This window comes from Adiantum capillus-veneris, chromosome 15 (genome assembly GCF_014529385.1).
Source record: "Adiantum capillus-veneris isolate H3 chromosome 15, ASM1452938v2, whole genome shotgun sequence".
NCBI classification, from domain to species: domain Eukaryota; kingdom Viridiplantae; phylum Streptophyta; class Polypodiopsida; order Polypodiales; family Pteridaceae; genus Adiantum; species Adiantum capillus-veneris.
Window position 1 is genome coordinate 96,215,493 of NC_140945.1, and position 18,631 is coordinate 96,234,123.

Genomic DNA, 18,631 nt, shown 5'->3' on the forward strand with positions numbered 1-18,631 from the left:
TTGCTTGGTTCTGTCCTGTGCGCTAATGTCATAAGAGGTGACATTAGTTGAGTCAGAACCAAGCGAGTAGGGCCCCCAAGAATCACCGAAGGGCCCTATGCGCTTGGTTCTGTACTGTGCGGTAATGTCGTAAGAGGTGACGTTAGTTGAGTCAGAACCAAGCGAGTAGGGGCCCGTAGTTGATGCATGTTGAAAGCATTTAACTCTCATTCTAGATTTGACGGGCTGTGTAGTGTTGTTTTTTGTCTGTGTGTGTGTGTGGGGGGAGAGAGAGAGAGAGAGAGAGAGAGAGAGAGAGAGAGAGAGAGAGAGAGAGAGAGAGTATGTTAGTCTACTGAGTGGCTAGCCCTAAGCGGATTGAAACGACCAACTTGCGATGAACGAAAACCTAAGCAGCTAGCCCTAAGTGGCCAAATACGGCCAACCCTAAGCAACTAAACATTGCAAACCAAAATGACTGAACTAAAGATTTCCTAAGTTGGTTTAGAGAGTCTTTATACGGCTAGCCCTAAGCACCTTTACAAGACCAAGTTGGAGCGGACAAAGCAAACGTCGCTAATCCTAAGTAGCTAAACCTAAGCGATATGTACATGTTTATGTGTGTTTATATACATGTGTGTGTGTGCATGCAAGAAAAGAAAAGGATATTGTACTCACAAGTGGCCTATGTGAGTACAAAACGCTTGAGAGAATGTCGTCAAATCCACACACACATACACACTCTTAAAACAATTTTACCTTCTTGTTGTAGGGGAGTGTATGAAGGGATACTCACAATGACACATCTGAAGCAAGGGAGAAAGAGGAGACCAAGAGAGAGTTCAAAAAATGGGACAAAAACATAGAAAAGAACTTAGTGAGGTGAGCGATAAGTGCCGGGCGTGCCCTACCCGACTCCGAAAACAAAACAAAATTACAACCCGTCTTCTACGGAAGTGAGGCTAGTGTTGACCTTGTGCTTACTGTGTGCCTCCTAAGTGTGTGTCACCTCTTGGATATTCAGCATGTTGAAAATGAACATCATTAGCCTCAATTGTCACACAAAATGTAAATTTTAGATGCACAATCTACACGAGGATCTACCTTGCACTATTGAGGTCTAGTTACCAACTTAGAGATGGTTTGCTACTTTGCTCTATTTAGATGACCATGCTAATAGTACGTATCTACAATCTACATTAGTATATTCATTTGCAAGAATCTACCAAGTCAGAAGTGAATGGGGCTTCTTTGTAAGTATCTAATTGACACATAATTTGTGCGTGCATGGAGAGTGTCCACTGTTGCACAATGGGAGGAAAGAAGTTTAAGTGGGTTTTCTTTTTGCCTAGAATGGGGTGGGACGAGGGTCGACATAATGGAGTCCCCAAGCGACTATAAGGCACGAAAAGCATCTAAACTAACATAATATGGCCGAAGCGGGAGCGCTTTACAAGTGTCAAAATCTGCGACATGAAGGCTAAATTCCAAGATTGAGAGAAACCCCTGTGCACGGGATAAAGAGGGAGAGAGAAAAAGATAGAGAGACCGCCGAAGGCGGCTGGCCGTACTAGTGGGAATGAGGAGCAATGGGATTGCAGGAAACAACTTTTTAGTAGCAAAGTTTTATGGGCACGGGTGGAGAGCATGGGACTGACAATTACAAGAAGGTTCTATAGCCTAGACCACACACCTCACGCTCGACCGAGGCATTTGTAAAAGTTTATTGACCAACAACGTCTTGAACGTATACAAGAAGAAGAAGAGCGTTATCTCGCCATCGCTCACCTGCACCGCTCCGGGACCTAAAGCATGACATGTAGAAATTGTAAATAACTTGCCTTGTCAGGAACCCCCCCTCTCTCTCTCTCTCTCTCTCTCAATCCAATCTAAGTGGTTGAAGCGTACCAATACTGTGTGTACACACATAGCCTACATAGTACATACATCATTTTATCATCACTTCTGCGCTTGATCATTCTTGGCAGAGTAGTTTTGTACATGGGTATATGACTCTCTCTCTCTCTCTCTCTCTCTCTCTGTTCGGGATTCATAATTCCATACACACAGCGACCCACATACACGTGACACAACCAGCTTAGATTCATGCTGGATCTAGAGCCTACGTATAGGCAAACAGAGTAGAAACATGTAGTCTTCCAAAAGGTGTCTCTGTGTCTCTTGTCTCTACGATCCTAAGACACACACACACACACACTCTCTTGTCTCGCGCTCTCTCTCTCTCTCTCTCTCTCTCACAGCGCCGATGTAATTACCTACCCTTAACAATTCTACAGACTACAATGCAAATTTGGCAAATCCAAGGGGCCCTTCATGGTTGCAAGTGTACTCTTTGAGCTCAATTATGCACCCCACCCAACATTGCCATGGAGGTTGTTCTCTCTCCATCTCCAGAAGCAGCCATCCACCTCCAAGCCTGAGTGCACAGATCTTTTATATCCCCTTTTGATGAGCCAGCCCAGAATGCAGGTTCGCAATCCTAGTAGTCTAGTACACCAAGCCTTCCCTTGGCAACCTCTTTACCCTCCACTTTCTAATGACACCCTCTCTGCATAGCATGTCCTACATTTGTGCCTTTTAGCTTCCCCTTCAGCTTCAACCTTTTCTCCTCTATAAGCTTCTTCTTTGCATACACATCCATGCCCCCTCTCCCTTCCAGTGATCATTGGTGATGTTTGCACATACCCCTCTCTACACTCAGCCCTCACTCTCAGCTACCTCAGCTCCTATTGCAGCTACCCCCCATGGCCAACAACCATATTGTGGTCAAGGAGATGATCAGCAATCATTCTACCAATGAGTCCTTCACCTTCTCCCTCTTCCACAACCATCACAATTCTGTTTGTCGGAAATTGGAATACGACCGGAGTTCGGCATACGATGCCAATCAATTTACAATCCCTCATGAGCAAGATACTCATGCCCATTATGAGCATGAGCTCTTCTTTGACATGGACGTAAACCTCCCTTTCATTTGGGGGAATTTCCATGATCCAGTGCCAAGCCACAGTACTATGCTTCAATACAATGATGTAGGTGATCCAGTGGAGGGTGATTCGATGCAAGCCTCGGTGTATTCTCCTGGAGGAGAGGACTTTGAGTTCCGCATTGCACTCTCCGATCAGGATCCATGCTGTGCCGATATAATGGGGGCTCTCTCACCTGCTGATGACTTGTTTTACAAAGGCCAGCTTTTACCCCTTCATCTACCACCACGGAGACAAATGGTGGAGCGCTTATCATCGATAGAGAGCTATCATATGAATGAAGAAGAGGACCTCGATGATGCCAGTGTGGGGTATATTCCTACAGTAGCTGATCTTATCAATGAAGAAAGGTACTCTTCTTATCTTCATGAGGGATGTAATCTAAGTGTTGACGGTGAGGATAAGGTACCACGGTTTAATGCCTTAACCATGTCAAGATCAGCTAATTCATATACTTATAGTAGAGAAGATGAGCATGACAATAGTGTGTTCCCAGAATGTTACAAGGATCCTGCTCTTCAGATGATTCAGAGTAATCTGCATCGGTACATGGAAACGAGGCGGACGCCTAGGTCTTATTCTATGGGCTGCACTGTGCTTTCTCCCAGCTCAGAAAGATTAGGTTGTGAAGATGTTTCCTTTTGGAGCGAAAACTGTCGCGGTTTTGGCTTGAGAAGAGCAAAAGAAGCTAAGAAGAGAGGCTTTTCCATACTCAAATTCAGGGCTCCAGCTTCTTTCTTCAAGTCTCTCTTCACTTCAAGAGAGCTGAAAAGGTTGCTAGCGCAGCGAAACACTAACTTACAACCATATCAGAGTGGTGCGAAGGCAAGTATCCAAGAAGATGGAGATGATGATGATGAAGAAGAGGAGGCAGGTCACTTTGCAAGATATCCTAGTGACTGTAAAAATGGTTTGGCAATTGCCGACAAGAGGCCCGTTGCATTCACCATCAAAGAAGCTCATGAGAGAGAGAAGATCTTGAAGAAGGCAAGGGAGTACCTACAGAAGTATGTGAAGCTCTTCAAGTCCATGTATGTATTACTCTCCCATACACACACAGAGCAATCAAGAACCATGCTGGAAAGCTCAAACTCGTTGGGATACGAGCTTTCTTGCAACTCATCATCCTCATCCTCATCCTCATCCTCATCCAGCAGAGCAAGGCAAGGCAGTGTGATGTACTTGGAGCAAAAGGCAGTAATGAAGAACACGACATCGGAGTCTCTGCGGACAACTTCCTTTTCTAAGTGCCACAGACGCAATAGTGAGGCTCTACATGCAAGCTTGGTGGATTGTACAAATCAGAGGGGTGTAATAACTGCAAGGTTGATTGATGAAGGAGCTGCTGGGAATACCATTCTGCAGAATATGAGCTGCGGTTCATCGTCTTGCGTCGTCATGGAGGTCGAAAATCCCATACAAGGAGCCATTGCCCATTGCAAGCAGTCTTCTGCTCTGCCAAGTAAATGAGGATTTTGTCTCTTCTCATCTCTGTAGCTTTATATACAAAATGTGATGCTCTTTCCAGTTGCATTGTTGAGGAGCAATATAGGGAAATAGCTTGTCTAATTTGTTTGGAATTTGACATATGCTGTTTTGGCTTAGAATTGCTTACTATTTTTGCACCTATTTTTGGTCTTTTTTTTTCAAAATTTGATTTTGATTTTGATTTTGTTTTATAATGTTATGTGATACATCAACACAAATAACGTAGCCGACGAACTTTTCGAAAGCCCCCACCGGTGTTTGGAAAAATTAATTTCACAGATGTACAAACACAAGAAGATTTAGAAATTTTCTCATGTAGGGAAATGGAGTCTTTCTCAGTATTTTTCATACAATGCATAACATCATGAGCTTCTGCTCGAGAGGTGCCGCATACCTAGCTAGGTATGCGGCGCCTCTCGAACAGAAGCTCATGATGTTGATGTAAGTCACAATGTGGGAAATATTGTAAGAATTTGTCCAAAACTTCTTGTGAAACTTCCCTTCATGACCCTTGAGGTGCCACTTCACTTTAGGTCCCTTTAGGGTAGATTCAAAGGGGAAATTTTCCAAAATAACCGGTATATTTTGCAATTTAACTCTATTTTCTTATATTTTCCATGCGGATGTTCTCCTTCTCCCCCTCCCTTCAACCGACTGTTTTGATTTTTCAAATGGCAAGGCTAGCCGAGCATGAGACCACGGGAGAGTGTCAGGCCACTTAACAATTTGGAAAAGAGTGGCATTTCTACAAAGTCCTCATATTACAAAGAAAAATCAAGCACAAATTGGAAAACTAAGATACCACAAGGACAATGTTAATGTTTTTGGGTTACAGAAGCACAATGTTAATGTTTCCTATTTTTTGTTTGATTTGGCATCTATTATAAATATTGAAACGTGAATCATTAAGTTTACAGCCACAACCACCTTACAATTTGTATGTGCCATTTTTTTAAATGAAGAATCATGAGGACTTCTGTTCTTTATTCCACACCGGTAGTAATTTTTATTTAAAACTTCTATTTTACAACTTGTGTTTGACCCCTTAGTGCTATATTGATTATGGGTGTTTTCTTTTGGTGCAAAAATCATTCATATTAAAGAAAGGTGAAATTACACCAGGTATTCTTGGTATTACCGGTTTGGTGTTTAGCTTTTGCTATCACTAAGAGCCATCAAACACCTTGCAATGGTGTTGTCCAAACTCTTCACACATGTTCTTTCTGTAGGTGCCAATTTGCATGTCGTTTTGCGATAGAGGATGACTCTCATATTTATTTCCTTCACCGTTTATTGGCTGATCTCATTGCTTGGTCAATCTAACTCTCTTTGACTTATTCCTTTTTGTGTGAGCTATGCTACGTCTCTGATACATCCATTGATACAGATTCTCTATGCTACTGGCTTTGTTTGCACTACCTTTGTGTCGGGTGTGGCTGAAATTACCAGTACGGTTTTGGTAGTGCATTTTCTCAATGCCTTGTGTAGACCAGATACCCAAGCTGCCATGTTGCCTTGCAAACCAAGGCACATGATTACATATAATGTGCTGTACAAAAAGCAAACACAAACATAACTAGGAAACACATTTACAAATCAATATTGTCATGTCAACAAATCAATTACATTATTGTGTAGTGAGTGATATGGTGACACTTAAGTGTCTTATTTTGGTACCAAACTAGTGTTAAGTTTTTCAACAAATTCTATGGTTCTCAATGGTCCATGAAGAAGCTAGCAACACTTAAGTTTAAATGAGGCCTCTATCACACATGTCTATCTAAGGGTATGTATGATTGAGGTGGCAAAAGGTGAGTGGTTATCTTTGATGTTTTCCACATTAGGATTGTACCTGAGATGGACACATCACTCATACTTGCTCTGTGGGGTACATGAAACAAAAGTAGCACTCCCAGTATGATCACTCTACTTAAAGCTCACACCCATATCATTAAATATGCAGGTTCTCGTAGTAGGTGACGCCTCCATGACGTCGTGTAAAAATTATATATTTTGACTTCCGTTAATGTGATTCTTGTGTGACAACTCATGATCAAGGCATCCAGATTCCTTTGTTCGGGCTCTATTTTGATGCCCATGTCTGTCATAGACCCAAGTCTATTGTAAACCAACCTTGAGGGCTCCTTTCTAAGGACACGACAATCCACAACCACCACATAAGTCAATACTATACACAACATTGGTAGTGCTACCATTGGCTATCCACCCTTATCCTATGTTCAATACATAATTTGTAACCATTAATATAGCAAGGGAGACTAACAATTACACTCAATCAATCACCTTGTCTAGCTAGAATCATCAAATTCGTGTATGACTAAAGTTCCTCGCCATAGAGATCTATTTGAGCTTTTTTTAACTGACAATTTTACTCACGTTATCACTTCTTTTGGACATCATGATAGTAAATTATAGCATCATCGCTTTGTGCACTCTGATTTTTCTAAGAGTCTTGATCTACATCAACATGAGTTGGTTCAAGGAATAAAGCTAAAATTTCGGTGCAACATCTAACTTTTATATATGATTTTTCATGATACACTCACGTCTATCTTTTGCGACACAAATAGGAAACATCCTCAATACTCTGGCAATACTAGATGTGCTGGTTCATATGGCTCATAAATTGAAGGTACTTGACAGTGATAATGGAGGTGAATATCTCTCCAATATCTTTAATGAGTATCATAGGCCTCAAGGCATTCGACATGAGGTTTGTGAGACCAGAGGACTACCGCATACCATTCTCTACCCTACCTCTCTCCTTAATAGGCTCTTAGACTATCACTTATGAGACCCCCGAACCTATATGCCTAGCTAATTAGCCCCCCCCCCTTGGTCCTACCCTTGCCCTGACATTACTCCCCCCTTGGAGAAGCCGCGACTAGTGGGGGCACGTGTAATGAAAATGGCCTATAAACTTTGAGAGTAGCGGAAATTAGAAGAAGCACTTTTGTGGAATTACTTTGTGAGCATAGAGGGTGAACTTAATTGATGGTAGAAACTTAAACATAGCATTTAATTAACTTGGCATGAACAATACTTTTGCAATAGAGAGAGTTTAGAGAACATGACAACAATTGAGGACCGGATTTATGTGGAGCCGGTCCCCCCTCCAATAGGCATTTGTATTATAGTTTCTCCCATCAAGAGACACTTGGAACAATACAATCTTTGTGTTCCTTGTGACCTAGGTGATGCAATGAAGATGGAAATCTTCATGCATCACGAGCATAACATAAACTTTGTGGAAAGCATTAACTATCCCAAGCCTCAGTCCCAAGGCCTCAAACACCTTCAAAGGTGGAGAGAGCTAGCGGAGAATGAGGGTAGGGAAGAGGAGAAAGAAACATTTCATAGGAGAAAGAAATTAGTTCCTCACTTATCATCACTCTTCTTGCTAGCATACATCATAGCATAGTAATGAAGATGGAGAAGATGGCAAGATTAAGCATTGCACCATGGCTCTTGGTTGGATTTGCATTCCATAGCCAAGAGTGTTGGTGTAGGATCTCAACTCTACTAGCTTGGAGAAGGAGATGGAGCTCTTGCCCTTTGCGCTTTACACAATGAGAGTGTGTGTGAGTGTGTGTGCGAGAGTATACCCCTCAATCATGCCCCCTACTTGCTTTGGTCGACCCCCTCTTCTAGCACAAACTTGAAGCTCATTGGACCCCTGCAAGCCTGGCCAATCACATGCAAGATGCATATCAAGCAAGCATGCTAGCCTTGGGACAAGTGTCCCCCTTTCCCCTTTGAGAGAGAGGACTTGATAAATGCAAAAAGATTTAATTAAACCTACTTAATTATCATTGGACCCCTTAGGAGGCCAACCAATAGGATTTGGACACTCCTTGAGAGTAACCTAGCTCCTTGAGACATGTGTCCGGCCCAGTTCTCACCACAAGCTTGGCTCTTAAGCCCCTCAAGCTTGGACTGGGTTCCCACCTCAAGTAAAACCCTAGCATCTCAAGCATGACAATCACCTCAAGCATATCAATCATCAAGCACTTCAAGCATCTCAAGCATCTCAGTCATCATGCACGACAAGCACCTCAATCTTGGGCCGGGTTTCCACCTCAAGCATATCCCTAGCTTACCTAAGGTCAAAGTACTTTTTTAATGCTAACCTTTGGAGGTCTTCAATGAAGCTAACCCTAAGGTACTTTAAGCTCCATTGGTTAGCCTTTCTCTTTGATAGACCATCTCTCATTTGGACCCCTTTACCATTGGCCCCGTGTTGAGATAGATCTGTAAGCACATGTCTATATTCTAACCCTTGTTCCTGTTTATTCTCCTACAATAAATGATCAGTTTAATATGAGAAAATCATTTGGGTTGGCTAGATATTAGATCTTATGACACTACCTCTCTCTTGAAATCATAGTGGTCTGCGACTATGAGGTAGAAGAGATAAACCCTTAGTCATTAGTCAATGTTACTTAGCGGGTAGAGGATCCCTTTTTACCCTAAGATATCTTTCCTAGATGGATGACTAATCCATTTGGTGCTAGGGAGACATAGCAGCCGCAAGCATATCTGCTCTTTAGTCCATTTCATTCTCCCAAGTAGAGTGACAAACTCTACTTGGTGTTTGAGAGACGTCGTCATCACAAACATGATTCTAAGCATGCATACTATTTAAATTTTTCCACAATAAAAAGAGAACTAGTCTTATAAGACAAAAACATTGCAGGTAATGTAATGGAAATGGCCTATGAATTTTGAGAGTAGCGGAATTAGGAAATTAGATGAAGCACTTTTGTAAGATTACTTTGTGAGCATAGTGGGTGAACTTAATTGATGGTAGAAACATAAACATGGTACTTAGTTAACTTGGCATGAACAATACTTTTGCAAGAGAGAGAGGGTAGAGAACATGACAATAGTTGAGGACTGGATTCATATGGAGCCGGTCCCCCCTCCAATAGGCATTTGTATTATAGTTTCTCCCATCAAGAGAGACTTGGTACAATACAATATTTGTGTTCCTTGTGACCTAAGTGATGCAATGAAGATGGAAAGCTTCATGCATCACAAGCATAACATAAACTTTGCAGAAAACATTAACTATCCCAAGCCTCTGTCCCAAGGCCTCAAACAACTTCGAAGGTGGAGAGAGCTAGCGAGGAATGAGGATAGGGAAGTGGAAGAAGAAACATTTCATAGGTGAAAGAAATAGCTCTTCACTTATCATCACTCTTCTTTCCTGCATACATAATAGCATAGTAATGAAGATGGAGAAGATGTCAAGCTTAAGCATTGAAGCATGCCTCTTGGTTGGATTTGCATTCCTTAGCCAAGAGTGTTGGCGTAGGCTCTCACTTCTCACAAGCTTGGAGAAGGAGGTGGAGTTCCTCAACTTTCACCAAGTGAGAATGGATCTACCAAATGAGTGTGTGTGTGGTGTATATCCCCCTAGCACCCTCCTTGCTTTCTTGGGGCGAGTTGTGACGTTTCCACATGCTGCAAGCTCATTGGACCCTCTCCCCCTAGCCAATCACATGCAGCATGCATTCAAGTACATGGGTAGTCTTTTGACAAGTGTCCTCCTTACCCCTTAAAGAGAGAGACAGAGAGAGCTTGAAAATATCTAGATATTTGTTGGATGGAATTAGAAGCTCATTGGACCCCTCTTTAGCCCAACCAATAGCATTCAAGCACACCATGTGGTTAAGCTCAACACTAGAATGGTAATAGGACACTTTTATGTCCTTGGACACTTTTGTGTCCTGTTAAGTTACCATTTTTCTTGAATTATTTGAAGAGTATGAAAATGAGTTTCTAGGTGCTATATATCCACAAAGTTGCCTTATGAGCTGAAAAAATCTTAGCTTTTTTTTTTTGAGTATGGATCTCACCATTAACCTTACTCTTGCACAACATTTTTGAACCTAAACAGTGTGGAAAAACGGGTCCTGTTTTTGGCCTTTTTTCAATTTTTGGCAACTATACCACTCTAAACTTCATGTTTGTGAGGTTTAGATGGCTAGAGGTTAGGCCTTCATAGTTCTCAACATGTTTTGATGCTTGTAGGGAGAGCTAAGTGCTAAAATTGAAAGTTATGACCAATTTACAAGAATTGCATAATCCTGTTTTTTGGCCAAAATTAGCACTTTTATGATTTTTTAGGTGGCTTTCTTGATATCCAAATTCAATTTTGATTGTGTAAGTGTAACTTATAACATAAAGCTAATCTTCCTTGAGTTTTGGGGGACCTAATATGCTATTTTTTGATTGCTGAAGAATACGATACATTTTAGAGTAGCAAGTATAAATTTCTCAATATTGCTAGTTTCTTAGGCCAATTGTGTGTATTTTGTAGGTAGTAACCATATCTAATCATAGACTCTAAACTTGGCTAGATATTGAGTAGTTTCTATGGGTTTCTAGAGGTCATAATGTTAAACCCAGTTTTTTCATGTTTGCTGTATTTAGCAGTTTATCATTGCCCCTAAGGTTCCAATTGTAAGAGATCCATTATCCTTTTGACATGCTCCATGGCTCCTTTTGAATAGAAAGGCCCAAAGGGAACTAAGAAAACATGTATATAGTATTTGTATTGAGCGTGACTATAGAAACTTTGATGATAGGTCAGCAGAATGGCAAAAATGCAACTTTTTTGAACTTATTTTTTTTGCCCAAAAAAAATTTAGTGAGGTAAAAGCAACCATATGTTTTGGTCACCAACCCACTGAAGTTAACGGGGCATTTTATCTCATGTCCAAAAAAAATCCCCACTCTTATTTATATGCAATCAACCGTAAGAAATTGCTGTTTTGGGCAAAATGCACTGGTCCATCAACTTTGGAGGCTTGTAGTGACCAAGGGATGAGAAAAATTACAAGTTTCTCATTTTTTCCATATGTAGTAGTTATTGAACTATAAGGTCATGAAAGGATTTTTAAAAATGAGTGGATCTACTATGGTTTTGGAATTTTTTCCCAAAACCTTGAAAGGAAACTTTTATGTCCTGTTAGGTTACCATTCTAGTGTTAAGGAGAATCTGACATGTGTCCCATGTGCCCTTTGGGTGAGTGGAAGGTTAGGTCAAAGATTCCCCTAACTTTGGGACTTTCATGCATAGAAAGCTTCTCAAGCACCTTCCTCATTAAGTTTGTAGGGTCTCTTTTTGACTCAAGCACCTTACCCCCCATGCATGGGAAGCTTCTCAAGCACCTTCCTCATTAAATATGACAATTACCTCAAGTACCTTAGTCATCAAGCATGACAAACACCTTAGGTGGAGTTTCCACCTCAAGCTCAGACCTAGCTTGCCTAAGGTCAAAGGCACGTTTAGGTTGGGTTTCCACCTCAAGCTCAGCCCTAGCTTGCCTAAGGTCAAAGGAAAGTTTAGGTCGGGTTCCTACCTCAAGATCATCCCTAGCTTGCCTAAGGTCAAAGGACTTTTAACACTAACCATTGGAGGTCTTTAATGAAGCTAACCCTAAGGTCTTTAAGATCCATTAGTTAGCCTTGCTCTTTGACAGACCATCTCTCATTCGGGTCCCTTTACCATTGGCCCCGTGTTGAGATAGATCCATAAGGACATGTCTATATTCTAACCCTTGTTCCCATTTATTATCCCACATTAAATGATCAATTTAAAATGAGAAAATCATTTGGGTTGGTTAGATATTAGGTTTAATAACATTACCTCTCTCTTGAAATCATAGTCGTCCTCGACTATGAGGTAAAAGAGATAAAGCCATAGTCATTAGTCAATTTGTCTTAGCGGGTAGAGGATCCCTTTTTACCCTATGACATCATTCCAAGATGGATGACTAATCCATTTGGTGTTTGGGAGACATAGCTGCCGCAAACATATCTGCTCTTTATTCCATTTCATCCTCCCAAGTAGAGTGATAAATTCTACATGGTGTTTGAGAGACGTCGTCATCCCAAACATGATTCTTAGTATGCATACTACTTAAATTTGTGCATAGTAAAGAGAGAATTAGTATTATAAGACAAAAACATTGATCATTTAAAAGAAACCTGTATATTTGCTTACTCTAATGTAACATTGTAAGCATTGACACGGTACATACTATTCTTAAGCTGGATTCCTCGCATCCATCTAGCATCTTCAAAAGGATAATTTTTGAACTTAATAAGATACCGTCAAATAATCTTACCATGTCGTAGTACCTTGTCTTCATGACAAAGGATAGCTTTGGGTTGTAGTACCTCTTCTTGATCTTCGATTTTGGGAGGGTCTTCAATAATTGGTTCATTTGGAGGCTCTCCTTTGTAGGGCTTGAGTAGGATCACATGAAAAGCACTGTGTATGAGCCAATGGTTAGGCAACTTGAGTTGATAAGCCACCTCATTGATTGGATTCAAAATTTTAAAGGGACCATAGTATCTTTTTGCTAGTTTAGCATAATACTTTTGATGGCCCATATGATTTTTGCTCGTCGTTTGCTTCAATCGAGCTTAGGAAACTTAAGTAGACCCAATCATTTTCTTTGAATGTTAAGGCCCTTCTGTGCTTGTCACCATCATCTTTTTGCCTTAGTTGGGAGATGGATATAGCCTCTTTAATCTTTTGAAAATATGCTTGCAGGTCACGGCTATACTCATCGGCAGCGAAGATCTTCCCATGTACTTTGAGTAGCAAGGGCCTTTTAGGTCTTCCCTCTATGATTTCAAAAGGCGCTTTTCCCGTAGAAGTATGGATCATATTAATATACGCATACTCCACAAGCGGTAAGTACTTTTTCCATTGTGAGCGTTGATCTACTTCTGTAACATAGGTCTTTAGTAGATCAAGAATTTTAAGATTAACTATCTCACTTTGGCCATCCGTTTGTGGGTGATAGGCCGAAGAGAAATTTAATTGCGTCTGTTGCATTGCAACCGCATGTAAGAGCTCTACGCATTGACGTAAGAATTTCATAGTATTTTGTAGCTTTTGGCGTCACCGATCCGCGGCCTAGACTCATCATAAGTAGGAATTTACACTTCAAAATCAAAAACTAAGTATAGGCGGGGTATTGGTGCATCGTTGCTAAGCATTTAGATGCATTCTGGGTCGAAAACGACTAGGTCAAAAATCCACTGCTATTAATAATCACGATTTTTACACTTGACCTAGAGTGGTATTTGAGATCATAAGCATGTCTGCTTAGGTCTTATAAACATGTTCTAGAAGTTTCATTACGTTTGGATGTCATTTGATGTTGTAAGGGATGTGATTTGTTTGTCAATGAGCGATTGGCTTTTGGTGATTTCAGCAACTTAAGTGTACCTTGAGTTAGATGTGAGTTGTTTGTTGTTTTCTGAGAGATTGACAACCTCTTGTAGCCTTTATGCACTAGTCAAGTCAGCTTCGTCCCATGGATTGACAATTTAATCGTGGTTCTCGCTAAATCTGCAACAAGATACGAGTGAGGTTAGACACCCATCCCACATTTGGCGCAGCTGTCGGGGATCGAAGAGACCTAAACTAGAGAAAAACACGAGCATCTTGTGAAGTTATCCTTTAATTTTCTCTATGATCTCCTAGAGTCAAAACTTTCTTTTAGAACCGTATAGCTTAAGATTATCGTCTTTTGTTCTGTAGAGGTAGCTTGGAGGTAAGTTGTACTTGCTGAGTGCCTTTAGGATTGTAGGATTGTAGAACTAGATTAAGAGTTTGAGAATGGTTGATAGATGAGACAAGTATTAAGATCAATGCTCATGAAACCATGAAAAACAAGAAAATGAGTGTTTTTGGACACTTTTCACAATCCCATTGCATGAGAACCTAGGAGTAGGAGAAGTAGGATCCGAGGTGGATTTCAGAACATTGCTCTCGTGTCCACAACCCCATTGCATGAGAACCTAGGATTAGGGTAAGTAGGATCCGAGGTGGATTTCAGAACATTGCTTTCTCCGAAAGAATCATTGTGAGTTGTTATTTGAAGTTGCAGAATTTCAGGTGTACGGCCAGAAATAGCATGAAAAGGCTGCCAATCACTCAATCTGACTAGAGAGTATGCTTAAAAGCTGTATGAACCAGTGGATAAGCTCAAGGAAACATTGAGGTAAAAATTTCCAGAGTTTGCAAAAACTCAAATTATTTACTTTCTCTTGACATTTTAGGCCAAATTAAGTTTTGACTTGATTCATAGGCTTAAAATAGCTCATGAAAACACTGTCCATTGAAAAAGTGCAAAAAAGATTTCATTTTGGGCATAAAGTAAATAATCACAATTATCTAATTTCAATTCAAAATTGACCAAGCTTGATACCAATGACTCATTGCATGTGTACAAACAACTTTTGTAAAGGGCCATAGGATTGGGATCACCAAACTGGTAAAAAATTGGGTAAAAACTAAACTTTGTACTGACTTTCAAAAACTTGAGCGTAAATTAGGGAAAAATTTGTCCAGACTCAATAAAACTTGATTCATGGGCTTATATTGATGTGATAGACATGTGTACATGATCATTTGACAAAAAAGACGCAGAACGTTGCCAGAAATAAATAATCGTGATTATTTACATCAATCCCATTTTTCATTTTTTTTGACTAAGTTAGCATACCACTAGTTTTACCATATTGTAATAAGCCCATAAACCAAATTTGGTAAGATTTGGATTTTTGGATTGAAAATTGTGACCAAATTTGCAAAGTCAGTCTGCGGACAAAAAACTAATGACCATTTGACCAAAAATTGTCCAAACTTGATGAAACTTGGCAAGAGACCTTAAGTTGAAGTGCTTAACAGATCTGTGCCAAGATTGGGACAAAAATTGGCTAGAGTAAATAATCGCGATTATCTACATCTGCTTCAAAAATGAACAATCTTGCACATTTGAGTATACCACAAGGTCAAGCGTATCAAGTAGACCACACAAGTCAATTTTGGTGAAATTTGGATCACAAAAGTGAGAGTTAAGCCAGATTCTTGAAATCAGAGTCTGTGGACACGAAACAGTTGATAAACTTGAACAGATTGTGTCCAAACTTAGTGAAACTTTTCAAGGGGCCTTAACAGGTTGTACATTTGGCAAATCAAGCCAAAAAGTGCAACAAACTGAGAAAAGCAGAGGCACTAATTTTGACTTTTGAACTTGTACAATGTTAGACCAACATAATACAAGACCACCGAGAAATTTTGGATTCAATCGGATCCAAATTGGTACATGTTCACTCAGTTTGCAGGTTGTAGAATAATCCTTTGATTTTTTGCCAAAATCAAATCTGAAAGTCTGAATTGTTGACTTCCATAGCTTGATTTGAAGTGATACACATAGACCAATCACAATAGTTAGCAGTACAATCTCTGTGAAAGAATAGCTAACTTGATCAAAATTGATATAGGAATCATGTTGCAAATAGGGAATCGGCAGTTTGACAGAATTGTAATCAAGTCACGTGGAAAACATTGATAACAAGTCACATTAGGAAAAATATGAACCCTCTAGGGGCCCTTTGGGATTAAGGTTAATTAGAGGCCAGCCAATGATAAGAGGGTGGTGGACACACTCTATGCCCTAAAAAATGTAGGGAGACAAAGTAGTCTTACACTTCTTAAATGGGCTCTTACCTAGTGAGAAGGTGGGGGGGGGGGGGGGTGTTGGGCCATATGGAACCTCCAACTTCCCTCCTTTTTGATTTGGTTTTGAAAAAATCCCAAAAATTTGAAAATTTTCAAAATTTTCAAAACTCAAATTTCATCTTCTTAAAAGCCCCTTTTGACTTTAAAAAGTCAAAACGTGCACCCAAAAACCCTAAAATTCAAAATTTTTTAAAAACTTTTGAAAATGTTTATTTGCTATCCAGAGCTTTCCCAAAAGTAGTTCTTAGGCAAAAAGTGATTTTCTCTCTCTAGAACCCCTTTTCCAACCCCTCCTTGGTTGCAACCATCACACTCATCCTCTACTCCAACACTCTCTCTCTCTACACCATCTCCATTGCTGCAACAAGGAAGCTCCTCTCTCCTCCCCTACCACCTTCCATTGCCACACCAAGCAAGGGTTATCCACCTTCTCCTCCCATTGCCACACCAAGCAAAGGGTTATCCACCTTCTCCTCCCATTGCCACAAGGGTTAACCACCTTCTCATATCACTTTATCCCACCTACATTGTAGCAACAAGCAAGGTCCTTCTTGTCAGGCCAAGGGCCAAACCAAGGGGTCACGGACTCGGCCAAGGGCCGGATGCCAGTGGGAAGGGGTCCGAAAGGGGCTAGGAGCCTATTAAAGGGAGGCTGGGCGGATGGACCAGGCATGGCAGTCCCTTGGTGCTTACACTGGTATCAGAGCTTCAGGCTATTTTGGGACTGAGGCACGTTTTTTGGAATGCATGTTGCATGCAATCTCTAGTGGAGGGGAAAGAAGCCGAAGCCGAAGAGCTAGGGCACGTGCAATAACCCTTTGTTGGGGCCGAGGCTACACGGATGACCTGCACCGAATTGGGTGTAGCTGGGTTCAGTAGGAGCGCAAGGGGAAGGGCTGCAAACCTCGTCACTGGCCTCTGGCCTCAGCAAGCATCGCCATCGTGAGGTAGAGCTTCAAGAAGCAAGGCGCAGGCGGCCGTCGTCTGCAGCAGAGAACTCCACGATTTTTTTAATAAAAAAACCCCTTAAGGGTAGGCCGTTCACACCCGGCAAACCCTAGCGGGTTTTCAACAAGGGCCATCCCTTTCTAAGTCTGTTGCTCCAAGGGATTTGTCTCCGTATCGGTGGGCATACACAACACACAAAGGCTGTGGTACTGCATATTTTACAGCCCGCATCTGCTGCAACTCGGTTTTTCAAATTTCGACACGCCAAAGCTTGGTCGCATATTTTCCGGTTTTGGTTTTTGCGTACGATGTACGTCAACTCGGTGGTGAAGGTTCATTGCTTCGTGTTCACGACCTTCTCATCGGCTACACCAGTTGTCGGAAAATTTCAAGTTCCTTTGGCGTAGTGCATACGATGCAACCACGCTCGTTGGCAACGCCAACTTGATCAAGGCTTTCAAGACCATCATCGGCTGCAGACTTGATCATTATTTTCAAGTTATTCTTCGTTTTGGATTGCCGTTCGCTTTCGGATTCAACATTTTTTCCCATCCAAGGCGTAATTATCCGATTATTTATAGAAACTTGCTACGAGCTCGTTGGAATTCAGGTACTCTTCTTTCTTTTCTCGCACAGTACGTCCACAACATGGATTCGGACATAGATATGCATCATGCATTTGATTTCGAGCAGTCCGCACCTGTTTCGTCTGCCGATGCCACATGGACGGTTCCTCTCACGGAGAGTAATCGTGTCCCAACGGCAACAGATGATACGTATCAGTTGCTAGACATGCAAGATTTCCATGCATTGCAAACACGCATGACTGTGCTTGAAACGAATTTTGCACAATTAAATCAGAATGTCACAGCATTATCCGATTTGATTAAGTTGCATATGTGGCAGCAGGCCACGGGCCCTGCTACTCAGCCAATTCAGGAGCACGGCTCCACACCAGGCCAAGGGCCGGCTGCTGGGCAAGGCCCTCCTCCGGGTCCGCTGCACTCTCTGACCCAAAAAGAGGTGGACGATTTGTTGAAAAATACAAAGCCACCAATTTTTCGGGGAGAAGAGCGTGAGCGAAACAAGGACACTGTGAATATTTTTCTCAGTAAGTGGGATGGTATTCATGACCTTAGACGTACCCCGGATGCAGCCAAGGCGTTGCAGACAAGTCTGACTTTGGACGGCAAGGCCTACAAATGGTGGATGTATCTCCAGCAGAAGGGCATGCTACCACAGACTTGGGCAGCTTTTGAGACTATCTTCAGGAAGGAATTTCTACCTACCAATGAGAAGGATAGAAATTGGACTGCCTGGGACGAATGTTCTATGTGCCAGCATAAAACATTATTGGAATATATTTCCCATTATTGGGATGTGATCCTCAAGCTGGAAGGGATGGATACCTTTCAGCAGGTGCGTGGGTTCATCCGTGGGTTAACTCCCGAGCTTAAGAAGCACGTTAAAACCCAGGATCCACAAACACTTGAGGACGCAATAGTGCAAGCTCACATCCATGATGATCCCGATGATCGGGCATTGCATAGTTCGCATGTGCACGGCACTACACCTGTTTTAACACGTCTACAGCATGTGCATCATAAAAGAAAAAATGTCTCTACTGCATTAG

General features: G+C 41.4%; 1 protein-coding gene across 1 annotated transcript; it reads left to right on the top strand.

Annotated features, from left to right (window-relative positions):
* The first annotated feature begins 1,785 nt into the window (after positions 1-1,785).
* LOC147441114 (uncharacterized) lies at positions 1,786-4,594 on the top strand. The gene has a single exon (XM_086483656.1). The coding sequence runs from the start codon at positions 2,745-2,747 to the stop codon at positions 4,455-4,457; it is 1,713 nt and encodes a 570-aa protein (XP_086339782.1). The 5' UTR covers positions 1,786-2,744; the 3' UTR covers positions 4,458-4,594.
* The last annotated feature ends 14,037 nt before the right edge of the window (positions 4,595-18,631 follow it).